This window comes from Drosophila suzukii, chromosome X, assembly GCF_043229965.1.
Source record: "Drosophila suzukii chromosome X, CBGP_Dsuzu_IsoJpt1.0, whole genome shotgun sequence".
NCBI classification, from domain to species: domain Eukaryota; kingdom Metazoa; phylum Arthropoda; class Insecta; order Diptera; family Drosophilidae; genus Drosophila; species Drosophila suzukii.
In genome coordinates this window covers 12,231,203-12,255,298 of record NC_092084.1, presented here as the reverse complement: position 1 = coordinate 12,255,298, position 24,096 = coordinate 12,231,203, and the positions used below count along the sequence as shown (strand labels likewise).

The 24,096-nt window shown below is 42.0% G+C and overlaps 7 protein-coding genes across 11 annotated transcripts; 3 read left to right on the top strand and 4 right to left on the bottom strand.

Annotated features, from left to right (window-relative positions):
* Positions 1-388: 388 nt before the first annotated feature.
* sicily (NADH dehydrogenase (ubiquinone) complex I, assembly factor 6 homolog sicily) lies at positions 389-2,348 on the bottom strand. The gene is made up of 4 exons (XM_017069739.4): positions 2,129-2,348; positions 1,952-2,066; positions 731-1,356; positions 389-548 (listed from the first exon to the last, which is right to left on the bottom strand). Exons 1-4 carry the CDS (start codon positions 2,308-2,310, stop codon positions 467-469), a joined length of 1,005 nt encoding a protein of 334 aa, XP_016925228.2. The 5' UTR covers positions 2,311-2,348; the 3' UTR covers positions 389-466.
* Positions 2,349-2,694: 346 nt separating this feature from the next.
* On the bottom strand, positions 2,695-3,531 carry LOC108006296 (glycine-rich selenoprotein). Its single transcript, XM_017069756.4, has 3 exons — positions 3,371-3,531; positions 3,229-3,313; positions 2,695-3,169 (listed from the first exon to the last, which is right to left on the bottom strand). The coding sequence occupies exons 1-3, from the start codon at positions 3,387-3,389 to the stop codon at positions 2,932-2,934; spliced, it is 342 nt and encodes a 113-aa protein (XP_016925245.2). The 5' UTR covers positions 3,390-3,531; the 3' UTR covers positions 2,695-2,931.
* Positions 3,532-3,881: 350 nt separating this feature from the next.
* Positions 3,882-4,844, bottom strand: SelG (Selenoprotein G). The gene is made up of 3 exons (XM_017069752.4): positions 4,688-4,844; positions 4,538-4,622; positions 3,882-4,474 (listed from the first exon to the last, which is right to left on the bottom strand). The coding sequence occupies exons 1-3, from the start codon at positions 4,704-4,706 to the stop codon at positions 4,246-4,248; spliced, it is 333 nt and encodes a 110-aa protein (XP_016925241.2). The 5' UTR covers positions 4,707-4,844; the 3' UTR covers positions 3,882-4,245.
* Positions 4,845-5,123: 279 nt separating this feature from the next.
* On the top strand, positions 5,124-15,724 carry LOC108006312 (anoctamin-1). Of its 5 annotated transcripts, none has more exons than XM_065867852.2 (10): positions 5,124-5,366; positions 7,490-7,720; positions 9,295-9,713; positions 11,472-12,044; positions 12,108-12,163; positions 12,577-13,147; positions 13,208-13,829; positions 13,892-14,097; positions 14,163-14,444; positions 14,510-15,724. In XM_065867852.2, the coding sequence occupies exons 2-10, from the start codon at positions 7,708-7,710 to the stop codon at positions 14,741-14,743; spliced, it is 2,976 nt and encodes a 991-aa protein (XP_065723924.2). In that variant the 5' UTR covers positions 5,124-5,366; positions 7,490-7,707; the 3' UTR covers positions 14,744-15,724. The 5 variants fall into 5 exon arrangements, with proteins under 5 accessions (XP_065723924.2, XP_016925300.2, XP_016925301.2 ...); XM_017069811.4 differs by having other exon boundaries at positions 9,295-9,800; XM_017069812.4 differs by lacking the exon at positions 7,490-7,720 and having other exon boundaries at positions 9,295-9,800.
* Positions 15,725-16,592: 868 nt separating this feature from the next.
* LOC108006294 (uncharacterized) lies at positions 16,593-18,651 on the top strand. Its single transcript, XM_017069755.4, has 6 exons — positions 16,593-16,772; positions 16,937-17,018; positions 17,078-17,244; positions 17,405-17,539; positions 17,601-17,808; positions 18,278-18,651. The coding sequence occupies exons 1-6, from the start codon at positions 16,764-16,766 to the stop codon at positions 18,631-18,633; spliced, it is 957 nt and encodes a 318-aa protein (XP_016925244.2). The 5' UTR covers positions 16,593-16,763; the 3' UTR covers positions 18,634-18,651.
* An 838-nt stretch (positions 18,652-19,489) lies between these two features.
* LOC108006281 (chronophin) lies at positions 19,490-21,964 on the bottom strand. Its single transcript, XM_017069738.4, has 3 exons — positions 21,805-21,964; positions 20,738-21,121; positions 19,490-20,063 (listed from the first exon to the last, which is right to left on the bottom strand). Exons 1-3 carry the CDS (start codon positions 21,805-21,807, stop codon positions 19,518-19,520), a joined length of 933 nt encoding a protein of 310 aa, XP_016925227.2. The 5' UTR covers positions 21,808-21,964; the 3' UTR covers positions 19,490-19,517.
* A 676-nt stretch (positions 21,965-22,640) lies between these two features.
* Positions 22,641-24,066, top strand: BORCS5 (BLOC-1 related complex subunit 5). The gene has a single exon (XM_017069708.4). It carries the CDS (start codon positions 22,854-22,856, stop codon positions 23,922-23,924), a length of 1,071 nt encoding a protein of 356 aa, XP_016925197.3. The 5' UTR covers positions 22,641-22,853; the 3' UTR covers positions 23,925-24,066.
* Positions 24,067-24,096: the final 30 nt, after the last annotated feature.

Genomic DNA, 24,096 nt, shown 5'->3' with positions numbered 1-24,096 from the left:
AGATTCCTTTTATTTCTTCTTCACGTTACTTCCATTTTTGAAGATTTTTTTCGGTTTCGTACCATATTGCATCATAATGCTTTTCTTTAAGTCATCCTTTCTTCTAGAAAAGAAGACAGTCGACAAAAAGACACCAAAAAGAAACACCCATTCGTAAACCCCCTCCATTCGATAAGAGATTGCTGTTGCCGTTTTTTTGATGTGCATCGGTATACATTTTACATGACTTACCGCTTAAGCAATTTCTGTGGCACCCCCGATTAAAATAATTTTTATTTAATATAATTCATGCAAGTTAAGTTTCAAATATTATACTCATTACTCGTAGAGTAGAGCTTCACAAACTTGGCAAAATGTATTCCATCAATCCCAGAGATTTTAAAGGCAGTCATTTTAAAACAGTTTTAGTTAAGAAGTCAACAATGTGGCATTAGACCTAGTTTTACTACTACTAAAGTAACTGGTATCAGTACCGATTAAACAGCGACTTCCAAAATAGACGTGCGGGCAGCATGGAGTCGCGTCCTACGCAGCTTTTGTGGGTAAGCCTATAGGATTGGAAAAAAACATTTGTTAATATGTGATGTAAAAGTAAACTCCCTTAACTTTATCACTAGTAATACCCTTGACAAAAGTATTTAGTTCATTTTTAAATATACTTTAACTACAAGGGTATTTAAACATTGACTAGACGCTTAATATATAAGAGGTACGCCATGCGAAAACTTACAGGAAGTTGGCGCGACGCAGGCGCTCCAGATAGGCATCCGTCGCCACGGCGGTGAGGAAGATCTTGGGCACGAGGGGCGACACCTTATCTTTGAGCTGCCTGGCGAGCTTCAGGTGCGCGTTGGCGGCACTGGCCACCTCGAAGATGCACTCCTCGACGCCCTTGTCGTCGCTCTTGCAGCGAATGATGCGCTCCTGACTGACGCCATGGCGCACAAGCACTTCGAGCGGCACGCAGGCCGCCTGCTGACGCCCCGCCAGCGGAATGGCCCGCAGCAGGGTGGCTATTCCCTGGGCCTTGCCCAAATGAGAGGCGGCGTGGTCCACCTGCAGATCCCTCACTCCGGCCACCTCCAAGAGAAGGAGCAGCAGCGAGGAGAAGGTCTGTTCGGCGTACTCCTCCAGTTCGCGGACCGTCTCGAATCCATGGGTGGGCGGACGGTCGCGTGCCGTGACCAGGCGGCGCAAGTACACCTTGTTCAGCTTGCGACTGCCCACCGTGTGCTTCAGTTCGCGCAGGACGGGCTGGTCCTCCACGTAGGAGCGTTGCGACTCCGCCTCGAAGCACTTGTCTATGGAGTCGTGCCAGAACTTGAGGCGTAGCTTGGCGATTTGCGGCTCAATTTGCTGCAAGTAGATAAAATAACATACTTATTAGACCATGAGATTACAGCTGAGGTTCATTAATTATTATCTAAGCAGATAAAGTTATATAATTTATGGATTTTTCATTATAAATTCATTTTTTTCTTATAAGCAGTTTGATGATCTATCTTTTTATTATATGTATGATTGATTTTGTTTTTTACGAAAGCAGTCTGGTAAAACAGTACGATTTTTTTTGAAACTATTGTTGAATATGGTTAACCCTCTTCTAGTATTTTCCATGTTTTTAGAGAACAGAGTATAGAAATATGTAGAGGTCTTTTTTCTTATCGTTTGGAAAAGACAAGATAATTTAAAGAACACAGAATTTAGGGGTAGACCCGAAGCTTTTGGAAGTTATAAAACTTACATGTGTGGAATCTTCAGGAGAATAAGGTTAACGCATGTATCTTAAAGACTTCTAATAGAACATATTAAGGTACTACGTTTTAGGGAAAGTATTTATGACAATATGCTAAATAAGCCGGAGGTGGAGTAGGAGCTTTCACTGAATCGTGGGCAAAAGGTTATCCCTAGCTGTGCAAGTAATCCCCATGGATTAAGATGCCCCACTCACATGGCCGCTGACCGATCTGGAGACCTCCACATTGAATGCCCGCAGGGCGAAGGCAGCTCGTCGCAATTCGCGTGGCAGCAGCAGGGTGCACAGGTAGTTCTCGTAGTCGTACTTCCTAGGGGAATATATGGATCAATTTAACAGGGATCTATTGGATATTCCACTTGAGCTACTTACTCCACCAGACTCATGCAGTGCTTGGCACTGTAGCCATTCTTATCCACCTCGCCCGCTCCCTCCTCCTTGGTAGAGGGTTTCGACTTGGCCTCCTGATGGACACCGGCATGTCCAGCAATTTCTTGACCGGATTTGCCGTTGAATAACAATCGGCCATTCCAATTTCGCACCAGCCGCCGCATCTGTGCTTCTTCTTCCTACCAGTCGACTGAACATATGCCGGACAGCGTTGCCAGATGGTTTTCACTGGCACTTATTTTCAAATGCCAAAAAGTACATTCGGGGTATTCCCTTTATTTATAATAAATAATATTTGACGTGTATTTCAAAAGTAGTATATAAAACTAATATATCTTGGTTCTAGGCAGAAAGAAACAAGTATAGATTCAGTAAATTTTCTTATTTTATTTAAGCTTTGTGTTCTTCTTTAACCTTTAACACAAATGTACATAAGTCGCAACTAAAACCAAAGTAGGATATGTATATAAAATGTTCCAAATTCATATCCTATATGAAAATTTATTTTAAGATCCATCATAATGCATAGAGTCAGAAAGATGTAAAAATAATTTTCATTGTTAGTTGAGAAACTAAGAAGTTTATTGGAAAGTATATGGTATTTTGTATCTTGCTCAAGCAGTCCAAAACCTTATGACTAAAATCGAGTTATAATATGTGTGTTCGAAACAGAAAACTATACACTATAGTTGCTGCATCATGGGGGTGATATTGATGTTTAGGCGTAAAGTGTAGGAGCATTTTGGTTTAGCAGTTCTTTAGGCCAAAACGCTTAAACTATTTGATTAACCGCAGCATCCACCGGCACTGCAGGATTGGGAGGGCGGAGGAATACGTCCGATCCTGCGGTTGGGTCTCAATCCTCCTCCGCCATATCCACCGCCGCCTCCTCCTCCACCACCGCCGCCTCCGCCGCCACCACCTCCTCCTCCTCCTCCCCAGCTACTTCCCCATCCATTTCCGCGACGGGAGTTATCACCATTGTTATCGTTACTGCTAAAGGGAGCCAGGAACGATACGAATCTGCAAGGATGGTACTGGGTTATATCACCTTGAACATTAGCAATCCATTGACCACCTACAATTGCTTGATGGCGAACCAGATGCCCACGAATATGGCCAAAACACGTCTCAAGTCCCAAGGACGTTTCTCCCAGAGGCGACCATCTGCAAAACAAAGGGATTAGCTCACTGGACTCCACTTGGTCATCCACAGCCACTTACTTTGATCAATGTACGCCATGTTGCAGCTCAATCAGCGTGCAAGATCTTCTCGGTTTTTCTGGAATAGTTCCTATCCGGGGTCAAACCTGAATTTTTAAGATTTGTATACAAAACTACACACTTGACGTGGTTTTTAGAGATGGACAAACAAAACAGCTGATTCACTGCAAACGAAATATATCGACTGGCCTACACTGATGTCATCCGAAAGTCACAGTTTTTTATTTTCTTAGTTTAATTTTAAATAAAATGTTACAACTTTGAGCTATTTTATACATATAATATATAAGTTCTAAAAGTAGAACAAGTAACTGTTTTTTTTTTAATAGAGAAACAAAATTTTAAAAAAGAATAGTATTTTGTATTCAAATGGGCAGTAGCTAGAGTGGTTTTATAGTTACAAAAGAAAAGTTATCCATAACTTATAGGTTTTGGTTTGAAAATTCTCTAAAAATTCTGTAAAAGATTTGGATATCATTTTTGAACATAAAGACATCATTGAAAAACGGTGTTTGCAAAAGTTATTCTTGGTTTTTATTTGAACATTTCAACAGGATTAAAATATACAAATGTTTCTTTATGCTGCTACACATAAACCCGTAGACCGATTTAAAAACCTTTAGCTAAACTGGAGCTTGTTTAAAAGCTCATAGGACCGACGATGGCCACGTAAGCAGCGACCCAGAAATCAGTGATTAATCGTGTTCAGCAGCACTCCGCTCGAGTCCGAGTTTGGGAGAACTGCGTCATAGGCGCCACTGGGGCGAGATAAACCTTGATTTCCGGGCCATTTTGTGGTGCTGCTTGGCGTGGCCAACCTCTTGTCGGCGCGACATCCTCCCAAGAGTTTTGGGAACCGGATGTCGCTACTATCCTCATCCGCCTCCCGCGGGCATATTGCAGCTCATTGACGGCTGGATGCGTCCAATCCGGCGGTTTGGTCTTAGTCCTCCTGACCCTGGTCTTCCTCCGCCACCTCCTCCGCCGCCGCCTCCGCCACCACCCCATCCTCCTCCGCCTCCTCCACCACCGCCCCATCCATTTCCACGACGTGGATTGGCCTGGTTATCGGTGCCCATGAAGGGGGCCAGAAAAGACAGGAATCTGCAGGAAAAAGTGCTCTATTAACCGCTTTTCAATACTAGGACCTACTTTGTAAACACTTACAGCTGCTTGATGGCAAACCATATCCCCACAAATAGCTCCACTATTCTTCTCCAGTCCCAAGGTCGTTTCTCCCACACGCGCCCATCTGTAGAGGCAAAACAAACAAATTAATATTATTTTTGGAATGCTCTACAGTCTATTTGCACTCACTATGGTCGATGTACACCATGGCGCCCCGCTTTCATCCAGGGTTCTCCAGCCACCCTCAATTTATTGCACTTTACAATATATTTCCAGATGTTCACGTCAATTCGGATCACAACATTACTAGTGGTGGACAAACTGAGCTGGAATCACTGATATTGAAAAGTCACAAGTCACTGCTTTGGAAACGATTTATTAGTACCGATTTATTAACGATTTATTTATTAAAACAAAATTATATTTCAACCATTTACTACATTTTGAAACGAAAATATACACATTCTTAACTAAATATTACGTTTTTTATTTAGATATTAAACAAATGTGCTTACTGGTTATATCTTAACTTTTACATCTTGCAGTGGAATCTATCTGTTACATTATCGATAACCTATCGATTAACGAGCGGCAACGATTAAATCATTCAACAGCTGATTGGATAATGCAGTGCGTCTGGCAACGCTGGCCTCGTTCCGTTTCGCTTGTGGCGTAAACTAAACTAAATTAAATTAAAAGCAAGTGTTGCTGGCGGCTTCCGCTTCCCTTTCGAGTTTAATTGTTTGTTTGTCGGCTGTGCGAAAAGCGGGAAGTGCGCGGGAAGCGGGACATCAGGCAGGAGGCACAGGAAATGGCCTTGGCCGTCAACCACGGTGAACACTAACTAAAGTCAACGACAACAAACCAGGTGAGTTCAAAAAAAAGGAAACCTAAATGAATTGGTATCGCCAGCTATACTAACGCCTTGTTCCTAACCAATATCTCGCTATTCTATAGGCTATAATGTCCAATATTCCACCAACAGACATTCCGCCTATTTTCGGCCACTGCAGTTTGCTAAAAATAGAAATGTCCACATAGACAGAACCGAAGGTGTAGTGCATCATCAGCATTATCACCATTATCATCATCATCATCATCATCGTCGGCGTCGTAGGCAACATCATTATCCGGAATTTCGGGAATAGAGCTTTCTCCGGCGAATTTCTTCATTTCCAAGCGATTCGCGTGTCTTGGACTAGTTCCCCCCGCACCTTTTTATGGATCCCATTTCCATTATACATATGCCAAACAGGTTTCGTTCTCATATAGATATACGAATGCGAGAACTCTTTTCGCACTTTGATTTGTCAACAATCTACGGAGCAACTTGACCTTTACCTTTGCCGCCAACATGTTAGCCCAACCCAACCCCATTCTCCCCCGCTGAATTATTCGTGTGCACCCAGGGATTTCGGTGGTTCCGTCAAGGTTAATGATTCTGGCTAGTGTCTATCGTGTTTCGGCATTCGTTGGAGCACTTTCCCAAGGAAATGATGCATTAATGGCCAAAACAATATGACCTAGTGATACCTAAGGAACTGGTCATTAGGTAAATGGAATATTTCACTATAATAATGATCTTATATGATCCTGGACATTTTCTAGTTCCAGTCCTTACATATCCCAAAAGTTCTTTTCTGGTCCTTAAAATCTTTATAATAGATTTAAGCCTGTGAAGTATACACCATATTTATGAATTATATTCAGAAGGGTCAAGTTAGTTGACACCAATCATAAATGGTACTCCTCTTTTTTATAAGCAGCCAATGACTATTTGCAAAATTAGCATTTTTAAACAATTTTTTTTAGTCCGGTTCAGAATTTTGGAATTTTCAGGTTTTCCTATTTTTGAAAATTTTCTGAATACCTCTCTACACATTATCGTTAAAACAAGCACTACCTATTAAAATGGTGCGATAAATAAACTCGTCGTTAAATTCAGGGAAATTAAGGAAAACTACCCGATCGCAGTGCATTAAGTGCTGTTTATATCAACGTATAGTAGCCCGATCATTGAATTACATATACACGAATCCGAATCTAAACCACAATCGACTGTTTAGATTTACTTTTTTGTAAGATGAGAAAAAAAGTTGCTCGTTCGCCAAATACTCGATGTGAATGGGTGCGTTTTTCAGTATAAATATTAATATGGTTACAGTGGCATTAGTTAATCTAAAACTTAATGGTATAATAATAATAATAATGGTTTATAAACTTCTTTTATGAATCTTTTAAAGCTGTCATAATGTTATAGAATTATAAAATGTGCACTAGTTGTACATTGTTTTAAAATGGTTCAGACATTATAATATTATTTTAAATATAAAAAAGATAAATTCTAGTTTCGAAAGTTAATCAAATATTCTTGGAGTTTTTTTATTAATTTATTAATTTTAAGATTTTAGGGAATTTCAAGATATTGAAATTAAATTTTTAAAACAAATTAGAACTTGGTACCTTCAACTCAGTAGTTCGTAAAATTCTGAACTTCTGCAATGCACTTCTGCCATATTATAATAATAACTTAAAATTCTCTATATTATGGTTAGTTATATCTCTTTTTTCCCGGGTTTCGTGTCACAAAAAAGTATTGCTGCAGGTGTATACATTATTTTTCCCCGATTTGTGGCCACTGTTCTCGCTGCACGCCTATTTGGGCAATCATTTATTGTGGCTGTCGGCGATTTCTGAGGTTGGTTAGCTGCCTGGCAAACCCGAACCAAATTTGTGTATTTCAGCCTCTACTATTCTTTTCGTACTCTGTTTTCAGTAATCGCCAAACGACGCGAGCGTACGCATATTTCGCCTCTCTGGCTCTACATTTTTATTATTTTATTTTTCCCTCTGACATCATTCGCTGGTGGATCTCTGTGTGTGCGCGGGTTTTAGTTGCAGTATCTCCTTTTTTTTTTTAATTTATGAAAATTTTTTGTATGAGCCACGAGCTTTATCCTGCATCAATCGCTGTTTTTTCGCTGCCGGCAGTCCGAAAATCGTGATGCATGGAAGTCGGTGCCGCTGCGCAGCCGCCGAGAAAGTGCCGAAAAATCGAGGACTCGAAACGAGGGATCATAAGAGGGATCAGCAGGATCAGCGGGATCGCCAGGATCGCTGGCACCACAGCGCCTGAGGGATCTGCGATCGATCGACTTCCAAAAACTGCCGTCAAGACATTCACCTAGCTCTTCCCCCTGCCACCAATCATGTATTCGGCGGGTAAATACTTTAATGAGTAAACATCGCACCCGTTGTCATGCAAATTTGTTTGTTTCAGTCTTATTATGTACATGCCATACAGACAAACATGCATACATATATTCGAACTTGTTTCATTTTATATTCGTTCTATTCATTCCAGTACAAGTTCTATATAACGTATGGTTTTTTGAACCATTTTGCATTGTTTAGTTTTGATTCGAGCTTGAGTTGTTTAGTTTGTGCCGTTTGTAGTTTGGTTTGGTGGTTTCCTGCGCCGGAAACTGATCATCACCATTAGTACTTGCCACCGCATTCATTCATTTTATTCATTCATACATTCACACGCATTTTTCCACGGGTGTATCGCACTTATGGGGCACTTATGTAATTGACCGCATTTAAATGAGTCAAACGGTATGGCTGGTATCAGCGTCAGCTCGCCTCCGATAAGTTGGCTTCCAAATTGGCCCTGCCCGGTGGGCCATCAAATGCCATCATCCCCACTATCATGGCCACAGACTCACTATCGGGATTTCCAGGCTTATCAGTAATTAATATTGGCTGAACTGATATTTCGAAACGAGTTCCGGCCCTAATCTCAATCAATGGTCATTGTTTCAAGCTATAGGTATTATATTTGGAAGATGAGCATAGGCTTTTATTCGCTTTTCATGGGTGATTTGCATTTTTTGTTACCTAGGGAACTATTTATGTTGCTATATAAAACTCAATCCTAAGTTAATGTTTCTAACTTTTTTATTTTTGGAAGATTATCTTTGTTTTCATTGGAATTTCATAGGTACTTTTAACCTTTTTTACTTAGTGATCTGTTTATGTTCCCTTTACTTTCTTAATATATCAAATGTGGATGGTAATCATAACTTTCATTTGTTGTCCATAGTTGATTAGTAACTTTTTTTGATACACCTGTTTCATTTTTAAAATTTCTATGCTTGTTAAACATTTAAAGTTAAAAAATATAGAAAATATTATATTAAAAACATATGTTAGTCCCGAATATTTGATTTCTGTAAGTAGGGTCATATCATTTTATCTTAACATTTCATTTTTATGTCTTTGGGTACCAATGATCACATTATTCATGGGCGTTGTTGTTATGTGATGTCACCTAATTGGAAATTCTGTATAAAGAGAATTAGGTCAAACAATTTATAACTTGATCGTCTTCTTTTTTAAGTTCTAGGCGATTCGATAAAAATAATATATTATAATATGATAAGTATGACATGCTATATTAGTTTTAGTTCTACTTAAGAGCTAAAAGAAAAAGAATATAAAGTAGATCCATTTTCCATTGAATCCTAGAGAGATTACCCAATATATTACCCATTTCTATTGGTAAATTCCTATGTGTTGTCATTTTTAATTTTCATGGTATACTTGGTATAGCATTTCTTCTCACCACAATCATGCACTCTTTATTGTAATGGAAACGTAACCACTAACAACTCATCAGCACCACCGCCTCACCTCTCATCTCATCTGATCCGAACCGATCCGATCTGATCTGATCTGATCTGATCTCAAGTACTTGTGCCAGAACTTCCGACTAATCTCACCCTTCGTTGCAGTCCGCACCCACGACTACGAGTATCCCGAATCGGAAATGGACGAGCGGGAGAGCCTGTACTTCGACACCATATCGCTGGCGGAATCGGAGGCGGCGGCTGCTGCGGCGGCGCACCGCAAATCGATCTCCCAGTCGCGGAACACCATCTACCATTCGGCGGTCGATTTGGCCGGCGATGAGGGCAGGAGCAGCCTGCGTCTGGGAGGCGCAACATCTGCCGAGCATGCGGCACTGGCCTGGCAACCCGGTTACCGTCAATCCACGGCGCTGGAGCACCTCAATGGAGGCGGAGGTGGTGATCACACGGACGCCGCCATCGCTGCCCAAATGATTGCCCTGCAAAATGGACGAAACCACCTGCCCACTGGCATTGGGGTGGCCGGAGGAGATGGCGGAGGACATGGCGGTGGTGACGATGAGGTCTCTAGACGTCTGTTAAGAAGTAGTAGCAACATTTCTAATAAAGATAAGAAATTGCCAATAACATACTCCCAGTGGAAATCAAGGGTAAACAACGACAGTAACATAACCAACCAATTCAAATTCAAAATCAAACTCAAATTCAGATATCAAAACCAAATACGTTTCACAACTCTGGTTGAAGAAAGCCTTCGCTTTTGCACTGCCGCGCACACACATCGATTATCGATCTCATCCTCACTTTTGCCTTGCTGTTGCTGTTGTTCCATCTCACCCCATTTCTCAGCCACTTTCACTTTCACCCCATTGCCAGAGCTTTCATCCAAGCTTCCACACTCGAATTTTTGTGGGCAGTGGTGCAGTGGTCGCTTTTACGACGAATTCTTCTGATTAAGGCATTCTGAGGGAACTTAAAAAATTAAATCTGAAGTGTTTCATCCTTTTTTGTGTAAAAATTAGAATCAAAAGTAAGGAGACTTAAGAGTTTTTTATATCATTTTTTTTTGTCTTGGTAAAACGTCTTCGTCTGAAGAATTCGCGTTTTCTATGTTCTTGCATTGGATAAGGGGATAACAAAAAACAAGAAAAAATAGAAACGCGAATTCTTCAGGGGAGGGTGACCAATATTTTAGGCGATAACAGATTTTATATCTTAGATCCGAAATGTTGCTTAAATTATTTCATTATTACTCATATTCACAACATTTAAAATACTATAAAAAATGACACAAGGGATTCGTATGTTTCATATTTCTTATCGCAATATACTGTTGATTTATGCCGGGCTTTAATAAAAATAGAAAAAATATACTATTATTATTTAATGCTTTCTTATAGTTAAAACTACAAGCTAAATAAAAGTTTTATTAAGAAGTTATCGCAGCAAAAAGCCATTTATAAGTATAATTAAAAGATCGAGGCTTTTGTGTGAAAATACAATGGGATTTTCTTAATTTAGAATGTTCAGAATCCCTAAATTAGCTGTATAAGGTCTTAGTTATTTTTAGAAAATGTTAGGAAACGAATGACAAAATTGAATAGAATGCCTTCATAAGTTTTTTTTCAAATAAATCTACTAATCGAGCGACCACTGTACACACTCCCTTCGTCCACACTCGTCACTTATAAGATCCTAATGTTTTGCTGCAATGATATTATGCACTTGATGAAGTTCTTGCCGCCTTCTTTCACGCTCTCCTTTGTTTGTTTATATTTCTCTTTTTCCTATAGTTTGCTTGCGGGATTGGGTATGAACACTTAATGCGATTTTTTGTATACTGTAATTTAATATATAAGTCAGGCACTTCGGTACTTGGGCACTTTGGAGCTGAAGCCGATCGGAGCGAACAGCTGGGCAATCAGTGGTCCCTGCAGATCGCACGGAATGTCACTAGCCTCTCGTATCTCGGCTGCGACGGTTGTGTTTCTAGCTCTTTCATTTCGGTTCTGGGTTCCGGGTCCCGGTCGATTCCCATTCCCATTTCCCCATGCTGAACTGCTGCCTCCTGCGCGGCCTGCGCTCCAGGAATCAGCGGGAGGAGTCCGCCACGGTGATTGGGTGACCGGGCTACCGGGTGACCAGGGGGAGGTGTAGGCACACGCGCACCCACACGCTTTGTTTCCGTCTAGTTGATAAGCAGATGTATTTTTAAGATCTCTCTCTCTGGAGTGACTCATGTATATATAAACATATAGCAGCTCATTCTAATGCTCTTAATCTCTGTATCGTTCTCTTCCCCAAACATCAATCTCCTACAGACCTACAGACGCTTCGACGATGGCAAAAGGAGCGTGGACTTTGTGCTGGCCTACAATGGCGAGGTCCAGTCGGAGGAGCAGCGGCGCAAGTGCGAAATCTTCGAGGCGAACCTGCAGCGGGAGGGTCTGCAGCTGGAGCACAACAAGGTGCAGCGGGTACACTTCGTCAAAATCCATGCTCCGGCGGAGGTGCTATATCGCTATGCGGAGATACTCAAGATAAAGGTGCCGCTCAAGCCGATTCCCGGCCAGGACCAAATCTTTGCCGAGTCGGCGCACGAGTTCAAGTCCTGCTTCACCCGCATGTGCCGCAGCCTGTTCAGCTCCGTGCAGCTGAATACGGCTCTCTTCCCGGAGCGCGAACCGCGCATCCATTTCGAGTTCTCCCGCAACTACCTGGAGCTGTACGACACGGAGCACCCGAACTTCCTGGATGCCGGCACCCGCTACTTCATCATCAACTTCATTCTGCAGCGCCAGCATTTCGTCGAGGGCGAGGAGACGGCCGACAATCTGGGCATCGAGAAGCTCGTCCAGGATGGCGTATACACCTGCGCCTATACACTGCATGATGTATGATTCCATTTCTATATAGATCCATTACTTCCTACTTATAGTCTCTATATTGTATTACAGAAAGACGATCGCGATCGTCTGCTCAAGGAGTGGGCCAACATATCCAAGTGGAAGAAGTAAGAATATGATCCTCTTTCTGTTTATGCAGACATTGAAGTTTTCCGTATCGTAGATTCTTGGAAGGGGAGTTCGCATAGCGAAATATGAGCTGCGAAAAGTTGGTTTGGAGTTAGGAAATCAAACTAGGCAGCTGCAAGGGGAAAAGTAATAAAACCTGGTTCCAAACCTATTGTTAACAATAATGATAGTATATTCCAAGAATGAAAAATGTATCCTTCCAGTTTTATACATCATAAGGTTTTGAAATCAATATAGGTATATGCTTTTAAATAAATAGATTCATATTTAATTAGGGTATATCAATGTTCTTTAAGGTTTATTTATCAAAAGAAATTTTTAAATCATTAGGTTAGCAATAAAAATAGGTAAAAAAAAACAAACTAATAATACGACCCATCTATTTTTACAGCTTGCAACCACTGGACCAAATCAAAGACTACTTCGGAGCGAAGGTTGCACTATACTTCGCCTGGCTGGGATTCTACACGCAAATGCTGATCCCCATCAGCGTGTTCGGAGTGCTCTGCTTCCTCTACGGCTTCATCACGTGGAGCAGCGATCCGATTAGCCGGGACATTTGTAGCGACAATGGGACGATCATGTGCCCGCAGTGCGACCGAAGCTGCGACTACTGGCGGCTAAACGAGACCTGCACGTCTTCCAAGTTCAACTATCTGATAGACAACAAATCGACCGTGGTGTTCGCCCTGCTGATGTCTATTTGGGCGGTGGTATACCTGGAGTTCTGGAAGCGCTACTCAGCGGGTCTGGTGCACCGCTGGGGGCTGACTGGCTTCACCCACCACGTGGAGCACCCGCGTCCGCAGTACTTGGCCAAAATATCACGCTCCAGAAGGCTGGCCGGGAAGGCGTATGAAGAGGACCATAATGGCAAACCGAGCGTCCTGGATCCAGACGTGCCCTTCTGGAGCATCAAGTTCCTGCCCAACTTTACTAGTTATAGCATCATGATATTGTTTGTAAGTAGATCTTTAGTTTTCCTTCCACTGGAGGTGTGTTCTTATGTGTTTCTCTTGTAGATTTGCATATCAGTCATTGCCATAGCGGGCATAATCATCTATAGAATGGCACAGCGAGCCTCGCACAGCATTCTGGGCAGCGAGAATTCCATGACCTTTAAGGTTATGATCCTGCCCATGACGGCGGGCGTGATTGACCTCATAGTAATCTCGCTGCTGGACATGGTCTACTCCAGTTTGGCCGTGAAGCTGACCAACTACGAGTACTGTCGCACCCAGACGGAGTACGACGAGAGCCTAACAATCAAAAACTATGTGTTCCAGTTTGTCAATTACTACTCCTCGCTCTTCTACATTGCCTTCCTGAAGGGCAAGTTCGTTGGCTATCCGGCCAAGTACAACCGCGTGCTGGGCTTCCGCCAGGAGGAATGCAATCCCGGCGGCTGCCTCATGGAGCTCTGCATGCAGCTGGTGATCATCATGGCCGGCAAGCAGGCGGTCAATGCCATCGTGGAGATGCTGATTCCCTATCTGATGCGCACTTTTAAGGAGCTGAGCTACCGTCATGGCTGGTACAAGAGTCACCAGGACCAGCGTCTGGTGCCCTACAACCAATTCACCGAGGACTATAACCTACTGCCCGCCGAGAACAATTCCCTCTACGTGGAATACCTCGAAATGGGTAGGGCTTTTAGTTTCAATAGGTTGTCTTCTAATATTAATAACAACTTATCTCTCTCGAAGTTGTGCAATTCGGCTTCATCACCCTGTTTAGCTTGGCCTTCCCATTGGCGCCGCTGCTGGCCCTGCTGAACAATGTGATAGAGGTGCGCCTGGACTCCATCAAGATGCTGCGCTTCCTGCGACGACCGGTGGGAATGCGAGCCCGCGACATTGGCGTTTGGCACAGCATCATGACCGTCGTCACCCGCATAGCCGTGGCCTCCAGTGTGAGTCACCATTCCCATGCCATGCCATGATGTTGCCTAATCCCATATTCTGATCTCCTCTGCAGGCAATGATAATCGCATTTAGCACGAACCTCATACCGAAAATCGTGTACGCCGCCTCAATGGGCGATCACGAGCTAAACAACTATCTCAACTTCACGCTGGCTGTGTTCAACACCAAGGACTTCCAGGTGCAGCCTCTGCTGGGAGGCAGCCAGCATGTGAATGAGACGGTGTGCCGCTACACAGAGTTCCGCAACTCGCCGACAGATGAGCATCCCTACAAGCGTCCCATGATATACTGGAAGATACTGACGGGTCGGCTGGCCTTCATCGTTATCTACCAGGTGCGAGGCAGCGTAGTAATCACTATAATTGAATTGTTAGCTTACTCTGTTCTTGTTCCCCGCAGAACATTATCACCATGCTGCAGGGCATCCTCCGCTGGGCCGTGCCGGATGTTTCGGGACGCCTGTTGAAGCGCATCAAGCGGGAGAACTTCCTGTTGCGGGAGCACATCATCGAGTACGAGAAGCAGCACGCCATGAAGATGGCCCAGACGGAGGTGGCGGGGCCACAAAAGTCGGAGCCCCCAAGTGAGACGACAGTGATCCGAAGGCGTGACGATGCCAGCACCTTTGTTTAAGGATCGGCGGCGAGCTGTGGGAGCTGCATGTTCATCAGATCATTCCTTGGTTTCTCTCCAGTAATAACACGTAGTTAGCTGAACTTTTGTATATACCGACACGCGAATATCTAGGGTATTGTCGCAACGTTATCGCATGGAAGTTGTGCTTCGTACTTAAGATGATTTTTGTACTGTGTTTGCATTGGAAATGCTCAACGAAATGTGGGGTATCGATGACCCGAGTCAAGCAATTGCATTTTTATATACACACACGAGGTTTTATATTGTTACTTGATTGATTGATTGATGTTGTATGTATTTTGTACGAAAGATTCACGCAACTCCCGGAAGGAGCCAAGGGAATTGTACCGTCGTTAACCCATGAGATCACTGCGTGGCCAAGTCGCTTTAGCAGCACACAACGAAATACAGTTAAAGAGATATGTATTTGAATATTTTTACATTTTATACACACGTCCAAAGTGCATTAAAGAGGAGTATTTATAATTTAAATCAACGTATTTCCATGATGGATCGATGTCGATCATGAACAACTCGAAAACGAATTATACACCACAAAATGTGTGCAGGTTAAAATATGCTAGCATTAAAACACTAAGAAACAATCCAATGTACCTTACAATGTTGCCCACAACCGAAAAGCGAACTCAGACATATGGTTCATCCTCTCCCTCTAATCCATTGTTTTTATTGTTGATTATTGCCAAGCGAGAGCATTGCACATTTCGCAATATTTTGTAGAACTCTAAATGCTACTTACCAGTACGTACACCTATAGTGAATTGTTGTTTTGATAAACATATTTATACGATACCAATAATAATAATAATAATAATAATGGTAACAACTACGATTACGATAGGGATTAAGCCAGAAACGGATTGTGTTGAGTGCTGGTCTGCATGTGAACTAAAAACAAAAATAACAAATAAAAAATGGGTTTAACCCCATCAATGTTAACAGTGATTTGAGCGAAAATATCCAGGGCTTTATCTATGGGATGGTTGATTTTCGGATATCTTGAGAATTTTTCGTGAGGCGTATACCGGATGCTCTAGATTAGATGTCAAGAAATGAGCTCAATTGAAAGGCGATGAAAGCAAATCAATTGGAACGCTGACCAGCGACTTGACTGGACAACATTCAATTGACAGAGACACCACTTACTACCCCTTTGACACCCCATTCCCTGCCGAACAACCCATGGATTACGAACAAATGAGGTGTAACTACACTGGAAAAAGTATTTATATTTATAGAATAACATTATAATGCGGGGTTTTATAAAGGTTGTTGAAAGATTTTGTCTTAAACCGCTTTAGATCCTGATTTTTTAGTATTCCTGTAGTTTTGATATTTGTTTGGGTGGTATTGATGGTCCTATAATATCTGTTCCATCTTTTATATCTGTACCGTTTTAAATCAATACATTATCTCTTTAAAACACAAAATGATAATGCAGACTTATAAAAACGTTGTAGAAAAATTTTTTAGATCCAGATATATACAAGTTCTTGTAGTTTTAATATTTACTTGGATAGTATGGATGTTCCTTTAATATCTGTTCCATTTTAAATCAATGTACTTACACTTAGAGCTCGAAAGGATAATGCAGACTTATAGGGACGATGTTTTTGATCCAGATATAGACGGATTCCTGTAGTTCTGATATTTTTTTTGGATGGTGCGTAAATTTCTTAAAATATCTGCTCCATTTTAAACTGCAGTGTTCGCCCCCAATCTGAACGGACCGACTGCTGGTCTAATGCAATTTGGAATGTGTGAATGTGTAATGCAATCGGACCCCTTCCATGGCGAGCAATTTTCTTTGCTTGGCTTGGGTCTTCCAGACAGACTCGAGGCACACTCGTCTCGCTGGACTTAGTTACAAATCTGTCGCTGGCAATGTGGTTGAGTCGCATCGCTGGACTGGAACCTTGAGCTGCTAGGAATCGGAATCCCTCGCCAAAACCTCTCCAAATCCGGATTTGTGTCGCTTTTCCATCACTAGATCGACATGAGTTCGGTGGGTAGAATGGAAAGCAGAATAATAGAACAGAGATCATCGATCTGGTTGGATATGATACTTAGCTGGGACCCCTGCTCCCCGGTTTCCTATTAAAAAAAAACCAAACCGGAAAAGATAATATAAAAATTCTCTTAGATAATACCATTTAAATTCATCTACAGGCCAAACATCTAAAGACTTTGAGTGAAGATGAGCTCGGTGATTTCTTTGACTCGTTTGATTTGGTCTTCTGCGATTGCGATGGTGAGTTAATGGATAGCCAGTTAAGAGGTATCTTTATTAGGGATCCTCTCTACCCCTAGGAGTGGTTTGGTATCCCTTGCGTGATTTTATTCCCGGTTCCGCTGAGGCTTTGGCCCATTTGGAGCTGCTCGGCAAGCAGGTGACCTTTGTGACCAACAACAGCATCAGTTCGGTGAAGGAGCACATCGAGAAGTTCGAGAAACAGGGTAACCTCAAGATTGACGAGGTAAGTGGGGGTTAAAAACCATACCCTAGCACTGTAATACTTTCAAGATAAGAGATATTTTAAGTATATTTATATGTGTTTCTATAATACTATATTATTTTTAAGTTAGATCCCAAATATATTGTACATAATATAGTATTCTCTCTCACCTTATCGCCAGCATCAAATCGTCCATCCTGCACAAACCATCTGCGATCATCTGAGGTCCATTAACTTCCAGGGACTTATATACTGCCTGGCCACGCCCCCTTTTAAGGAACTCCTTGTGACTGCCGGTTTTCGGCTGACAGAAGATGTGAGTTGATCGAAGTCAAGATGTTCGAAAGCTTCTTGATCACTTCAAGACGTCTCCATAGGGCGGTACTGGGATCATCAGGAGCCTCAAGGATCTGCACGAGGCCATCTTCTCCGGCGACTCTGTGGATGCAGTCATCATCGATGTGGACTTCAATCTGTCGGCTGCCAAGTTGATGAGAGCCCATGTCCAGCTCCAGAATCCGAAGTGCCTTTTTCTGGCCGGAGCTGCAGATGCCCTTATACCTTTCGGCAAGGGCGAGATTATAGGTATTACTTAGAAAAAAAATATAAAATAGTATTGTAGCGAACAGATAACTTGATATATCCTTTGAAATTCTTAGGAATTAAAATATAAAAAAAAGAAAAAAATCGTTTCAATTTTGTATGTGATCTAAAAGTTCTACATAAATGAATCAAAACTTTGGTACCTAATTCCTAAACAAAATTCTTTAAAAATTTTAATCAAAAAAAAAATTAAAAATAATACCAAAAAATACCAAAATATAAAATATGAGAAAGAAAAGAAACCTTTTTTCCCTTTATGTGGCCCAAAAGTACTACAAAACTATAGAGAAACTTTGGTTCCGGACTTTTAAAAAATTTTAATGAAGTAAAATATTATACCACAGAATTGAAAAACTTTTTTATAGGTACTAAAAAACTAACCACAAAATAGTATCACATTTTAAAATGAACTTATATATAAAAAAATATCCCTTTTTCGTTTCTAAAACAGGACCTGGAGCCTTCATCGATGTGGTGTCCCAGTCCGTTGGCCGTCAGCCCACAGCTCTGGGCAAGCCAGGCGAGGACCTGCGCAGGCTCCTGCTGGATCGCCACCCGGAAATCCCTCCGAGCCGCGTGCTCTTCGTGGGGGATAGTCTGGCCAGCGACATTGGATTTGCCCGCGCCAGTGGCTACCAGACGCTCCTCGTCCTCACGGGCGGCACAAAGATGGAGGACGTCCAGCGATTGCCGGCTGATCATCCCCAGATGCCCGACTATCTGGCCGATTGCCTGGGGCAGATAGCACCCACCTCCGCACCCAATAATCCGGAATCGAGTAATTCTGACTCAACGCATTTGACTTGATAGCGCTTCGAGTGTTTGTCACACAGAACTTTAATCTTAAAAAACCATTAGTGTTTTAGATTTTAATCAGCAGGTTACTATGTGTCGGAGTAAACAACAAACTAAATCTAATCAAACTCAAGATTTTGGAAATCATTTGATTTTATTTGTATAATGAATCTCTACTTCATAACCGATCAATATAAAATGTTATACGGAATTTGGAATTTAGGCTTGATTTTTTTAACTCAACATGATGTATAGGAAATATAAAATATTCCCAAAAGATCCTCACGTTTCATAAAATAATTTGATTTTGTTTTTACAATGCATTTCTATATAAAATAATTTTTTTGAGTCAAAATTTAATATATTATAAAAATTATATTGGAAATACGATTAGCCCATCTGTTTAAAAAAATATTTATGAATACATCTGTTTATATCTGTCGAAACAGTACATATACTGTAAAATATTCCATATTGTATACGAATTATTAAAATTAGTAATAGTTATCATAGGTTTCCTGGGACCAAAACCTGGGGAACCCCTTAAATTCGACCGATCGTCTCTACTTTTCTGAGTAATTTTGTTTTGTTTGTTTGGTGTGAGTTTTATTACAGATGCCCAATAAAATGTGGGTGATTCAGCACATGACTACATCAACTCAAAATAGATTTATAAATAGTTACATGAATGGTTTTATGATTTCTGTAACAGAGAATGCAACGATTGTAAGACCTTTACCTTCCGGGAATCACCAAGTTCTACATAAGTATAACCTTTTTTTTTCTTATTTAGTGTGAGTTATTTTTCAGATATCGAATAAAATACGGTATTGTGATGATAACAATAGTGAATCATTTACCCAGGTACCCAATACATTGTAAACCAATTCCACCGATTAAACATGCGCCTTGGGCGCCTCGCCGAGCAACTGGGCCACATCGGCCATGCTGTCCGCATAGAAGTCCGGAATGTGCCGGGGATCCGTCTCCGCCAGGAGCTGCTCCCGCGTGCATCCGCCGCTGAGGACGAGCAGGGTCTGGAATCCGCACTGGCGCCCGAAGCCAATGTCCTGGGCCAACATGTCACCGATCATGAGCACCCGGCTGGGCTGATCGATCTTGTAGTGCTCCACAATCAGATGGCCCAGTTCGCGACCCGGCTTGCCCAGCGTGATGCAACGATCCTGTCGTCCACTGGCCTCCACCAAAATGGAGGCGAAGGCTCCTGGTCCGATGATATTCACGCCCTTGGCCACCGGAAGCAGACGATCCGTGGCGCCTTCAATCAACAGGCACTCCGGATGACGCAAATAGAGATGCGCCCGCAGCATCTTCGGGGAGCTTAGGTTGAAGTCCACGTCGATAATGACCGCCCGAACCGGCTCCTTATCGAATATGTTCTTGGCCAGGCTCTCGAAGTTATCCTCGATGAACGCGTTTGGCTGTAAGGAACATTTTTTAAAAGTTTATAATACATCAAATTTGTTTTTATAAATTAAAATCATAAAGTAGTTGTTATTACAAAAAATCAAATCAATAAAATATTATAAAAGTTTTTTTTAAAAGTAATTTCAAATAAAAACTTAAGGCGTTTTTGCTTATACATATAAAGTTCCCATACAAAAAAAAGATAATCAAGCCAAAGATAATTGTTGGATGTGAAAGCATACATTTTCTAGAATTTAAAAAACCTAATTTCAAATATAAACTCAAAATTGAGGGATTAGAATTTAAATATCTTTTGCTTTGGTTCAAAATTCATAGTTATATATGTATGATAGATAAATAAAATAATATTTATACAAAAAAAATAAAATTATTGATTAGGAAACATTAAATTTTACCAACTAAATATATTAAATTGAAAAAAAAATTCAAAACTGGGGGTTTTTAATTTAAAGGCTTTTTTCATTATTCTAATATCATATATATAAAATGCAATTACGAAAAAAAGTGATAGTCGATCTAAAAACTAATTGGTTGGATTTGGAAGCTTGAAATTTTGGGAGCTGGTTCTTTTTCAACAAACTAGTCACACTAAGAACCTGATTTCCAATCCACCCACTAGAAGTCTAAAAGGATGCCTGCTTAATCTCAATCCTTAGCAAGAACTCACCCCATCCAGGAGCTGGAATCCCGCCTCGCGGAGCACCGCCTTGAACGGCGGGCTGGCGATGATGTAGATGAGCCCCTGGAAGTTGATGCCCCGCAGGTAATTTATGATGGACTGGGCGGGATGCCAGATCTGCTCCGGCTGCACCTGCATCCCGATCTTGGCGAAGCGCCTGATGCACTGGTCCACCGTGCGCACACTGTTGTTGGTCACGAAGGTCAGGTGCTTTCCGTTCCGCTCGAGGGCGGCGTATCCGTCGGCCGCCCGCGGCACATTGTGCTCCATGGTCCACAGAACGCCATCGATGTCGCTGAGCACCCGGTCGAAGGAGCCGACGAAGCTGCTCCGCTGCTCCTCACTCAGCTGCAGGATGTGCTGTGGCTTAGCCTCAGGTAAAATTATAGGTAATAATATAAAAAATAATAAAATTAAATTTTATATAAAAAAATATTTACAAGTAATATTTATTAATTTTTTTATTTTTCTTAAGTCTTAATATATTTTAGTATTTTAAACTTGATCTTCGCTTTTGGCGCAACAACAGACTATAAAAATTTTAAGCTAAACGCTTCATAAAAAAGTTTATTTTACTTATATTTTTTAGAGTAATGTTTTATTTAAAAAAATCTTTTGACACTGTTTTTGCTAACAAAACACATTTTACGGATCCATTTTTTCCGAGAACGTATGAATAATGTCAATGTATATTTATAACCTAGGTCAACATCAGTAAAGCTTAAAGTTCAGGCAATTACTTTACATTTTCTAACCCAACAGGCAATAAATTATTTAAATAAAAAACCCTATTAATATTTTAACTTCAACTACATGTCAATAGCAAAAAAACAAAAATGTTAACTTTTTTAGAATTCATTTTCAAAATATAATATATATTAAAATGTAAGACGTTTTTCATTTTACTTTAAAAGATTTTTTGTCAAGATCATATCTATGAAGATATCTATATTGTTTTTTTTTTTGGTGGGAAACTATAGTAGACTATTGTAATTATGTGGGTTGTGTTTGATGGAATGGCTTGATAAGATTACTCTATTAAAAACTTTGTTTACCATTATAGATCCGTTTTGCTGGGTGAAAGTGTTGCTATCGCGATCACGGTCGTCGGCCAACTAACTTTGCTGAATTCTCCCCGATCTGAAATCGAAACCGAAACCCAATCTGATGCTGAATTAGCACCTCGAACGGTTAGAACGACGAAACGACCACGAGAACACTGGCGAATCCATACGGAAGCTCAGGGAGAACGCTTTCTACTTATCGCGTATGCTTATCTGCCCCTCTATGACGCCTCTCTATTTATACAGTCAATACCCTAATGTGTATACAAATACCGTCTCGAACTTAAACATGTAACACCAGCAATCAGAAATCATTTTCGTTATCTATTTTACATTTCTATACCCTACTACTAAGGGTTCTTGAGGTCTTGGTAATTATGAATAATATATTATTGACTAAATTTAAAATTCAAACTTGTTGAATATATTATGATAAACAAGCTCTAAATTTCAGACATTTTAAAATGTTGTTTAACGTTTTTCAAATTTTTTTTATAAATAATGTAAAAATTGTTGATATAGGATTTTTTATATATTATATTTGTTATTTAAGTTAATATAAACTTTGAAGTACCAACAAATGGTTTATCATCTTAGCTTTAATAATTATAAAACTACTAAACTATGATAGTTCATCGCAATCACATATATATTTTTTAAAAGTAAATATTTTTAATTTTGAAAATACATTTAACTTTTATGGGAATAACCTCTATGTAAAATGTATAGATATTTGCTGCAGTGGGTATGTCTCATAATTGGTATTTAATACCAGTGGTATTTTTTCGAAGCCAAAGAAACGCACTAGTGCGTTCCGCCCTGGCAATTGGAAGTACTTTATTTTCTTATTGGGACTTTGTTGGGATTGGATTTCTTGCGAGGCTTTGGCATCGATTTGTTTTTGGGAGTGAATAACCAGCCTCTGACCGCTGGAAATGACGCAGCAGGTGGGCCAAGGAGAGCAGCAGTGACCCCGCCAGCGACCAAGGAGCAACCGTCGAGGATTTGCAGTTGGGGACGCGCAGCAATCGGATCGATAAATGGGCGCCGAGCACTCGCAGCAGCGGGCAGAGGCCGATGGCCACGAGATCTTCGATGGGCGCCAGCCGCTGGGTATTGGCCAGGCCGGCGGGCCAGGAGCCCTCGGCGATGGCAGCACCATGATGCTGGCGGCCACGGCGGCGGCCAACAAGCGACGTGGAGTCGGGCATCGTCAGCAGACGGCAGGAGGAGTTGGAATTGGAGGATTGCCTGGCAACCCAGCGGTGGGAGCAGCACCCGGGGCCAGCATAGTGATAGCTAGCAAGCAGATCATCGCCGAGGCAGCCTCGCCCGGCGGCTCCGAGCTGAGCCGACCGCCCTCGCCGCCGCTGAGCGTCTGCTCCGACCTGCCATATGTCTCCTACACGGATCGGCCCATCGGCGACTCGCCCAAGATTCGCAGCAAGCCGGCGCACATGCTGCAGCAGAGCAGCGCCAGCCGGGCGGCAGCCAGGAAGTCGCATCCCGGCGGCATCACCAGTGCCATCAAACCCAAGCGACCGCAGTCCACCGCCTCCAGTCACAACATTGTGATAGTGCGTCCCGGTGCCAGCGATGCTGGCGAGGATGTGGATCTTGACTTGGCCCGGTTGCGCAACATTCCGCAGTTCCTGCCCGTGCTCAGGGAGTCCATAGCCTCGGCCACCTATACGCGAGATGCGGAGATTCTGGAGCGGCTGCACTCGCAGCATTTGGTGAACATATGTGCCCGCATGCAGACGCATCTGAATCTGTGCGCCAGCTATGTGGCCAGCGAACAGAATCACCTGGTCGAGCGCACCAAGGTGGTGAGCAATTCGATCACCACACTCTTCGCCGGATTCGTGGACATGCAGAAGACGTACGCCTCGTACGCCGAGCAGTTCGCCAAGATACGCAGCGTGTCGCATCAGCTGAGCCGCTGCAATTCGCTGCTGCACGAGAACATTGCCAGCCTGGAGGCGATCAACAACTTCCTGGACGACGAGGACCGGCTGGAGCCCTTCGTCTGGCGCACCGACGACAACAAGCTGCGCGGCGAGGCCGAGGGCGCCACCGGGGGCAACAGCAGCCGGCTGTGGCGGCTGTAGGCCCGCCGTACGGATCCACATACTTAATGGTCTCCAAAGATTTTCCTAGCCCGTAATCTTCGTGTATTTATTGTGTATATTAATCGTTAACGATGCCGCTTAATCGTGATTTTTAATTAGTAAATCGAACTTAATATTAAAATGTGGTTTCGGTGTTGTTATTTAAATATTA

Bases quoted from the DNA above. Each gene is read 5' to 3' on its own strand.
- LOC108006281 (XM_017069738.4), bottom strand. The intron at 20,064-20,737 runs GTGAGTTCTTGC...TGTTCCTTACAG, and splicing joins GATTCCAGCTCCTGGATGGG to CCAAACGCGTTCATCGAGGA.
- SelG (XM_017069752.4), bottom strand. The intron at 4,475-4,537 runs GTAAGTGTTTAC...TTTTTCCTGCAG, and splicing joins TGGTTTGCCATCAAGCAGCT to ATTCCTGTCTTTTCTGGCCC.
- LOC108006296 (XM_017069756.4), bottom strand. The intron at 3,170-3,228 runs GTAGGTGGTCAA...CCATCCTTGCAG, and splicing joins TGGTTCGCCATCAAGCAATT to ATTCGTATCGTTCCTGGCTC.
- LOC108006312 (XM_017069811.4), top strand. The intron at 13,830-13,891 runs GTAGGGCTTTTA...TCTCTCTCGAAG, and splicing joins CGTGGAATACCTCGAAATGG to TTGTGCAATTCGGCTTCATC. The intron at 14,445-14,509 runs GTGCGAGGCAGC...TGTTCCCCGCAG, and splicing joins CCTTCATCGTTATCTACCAG to AACATTATCACCATGCTGCA.
- BORCS5 (XM_017069708.4), top strand. From the start codon at position 22,854: ATGGGCGCCGAGCACTCGCAGCAGCGGGCAGAGGCCGATGGCCACGAG.
- sicily (XM_017069739.4), bottom strand. From the start codon at position 2,310: ATGCGGCGGCTGGTGCGAAATTGGAATGGCCGATTGTTATTCAACGGC. The intron at 1,357-1,951 runs GTGAGTGGGGCA...ATCTACTTGCAG, and splicing joins CCAGATCGGTCAGCGGCCAT to CAAATTGAGCCGCAAATCGC. The intron at 549-730 runs GTAAGTTTTCGC...CCAATCCTATAG, and splicing joins CTGCGTCGCGCCAACTTCCT to GCTTACCCACAAAAGCTGCG.
- LOC108006294 (XM_017069755.4), top strand. The intron at 17,540-17,600 runs GTGAGTTGATCG...ACGTCTCCATAG, and splicing joins GTTTTCGGCTGACAGAAGAT to GGCGGTACTGGGATCATCAG. The intron at 17,809-18,277 runs GTATTACTTAGA...TTTCTAAAACAG, and splicing joins CGGCAAGGGCGAGATTATAG to GACCTGGAGCCTTCATCGAT.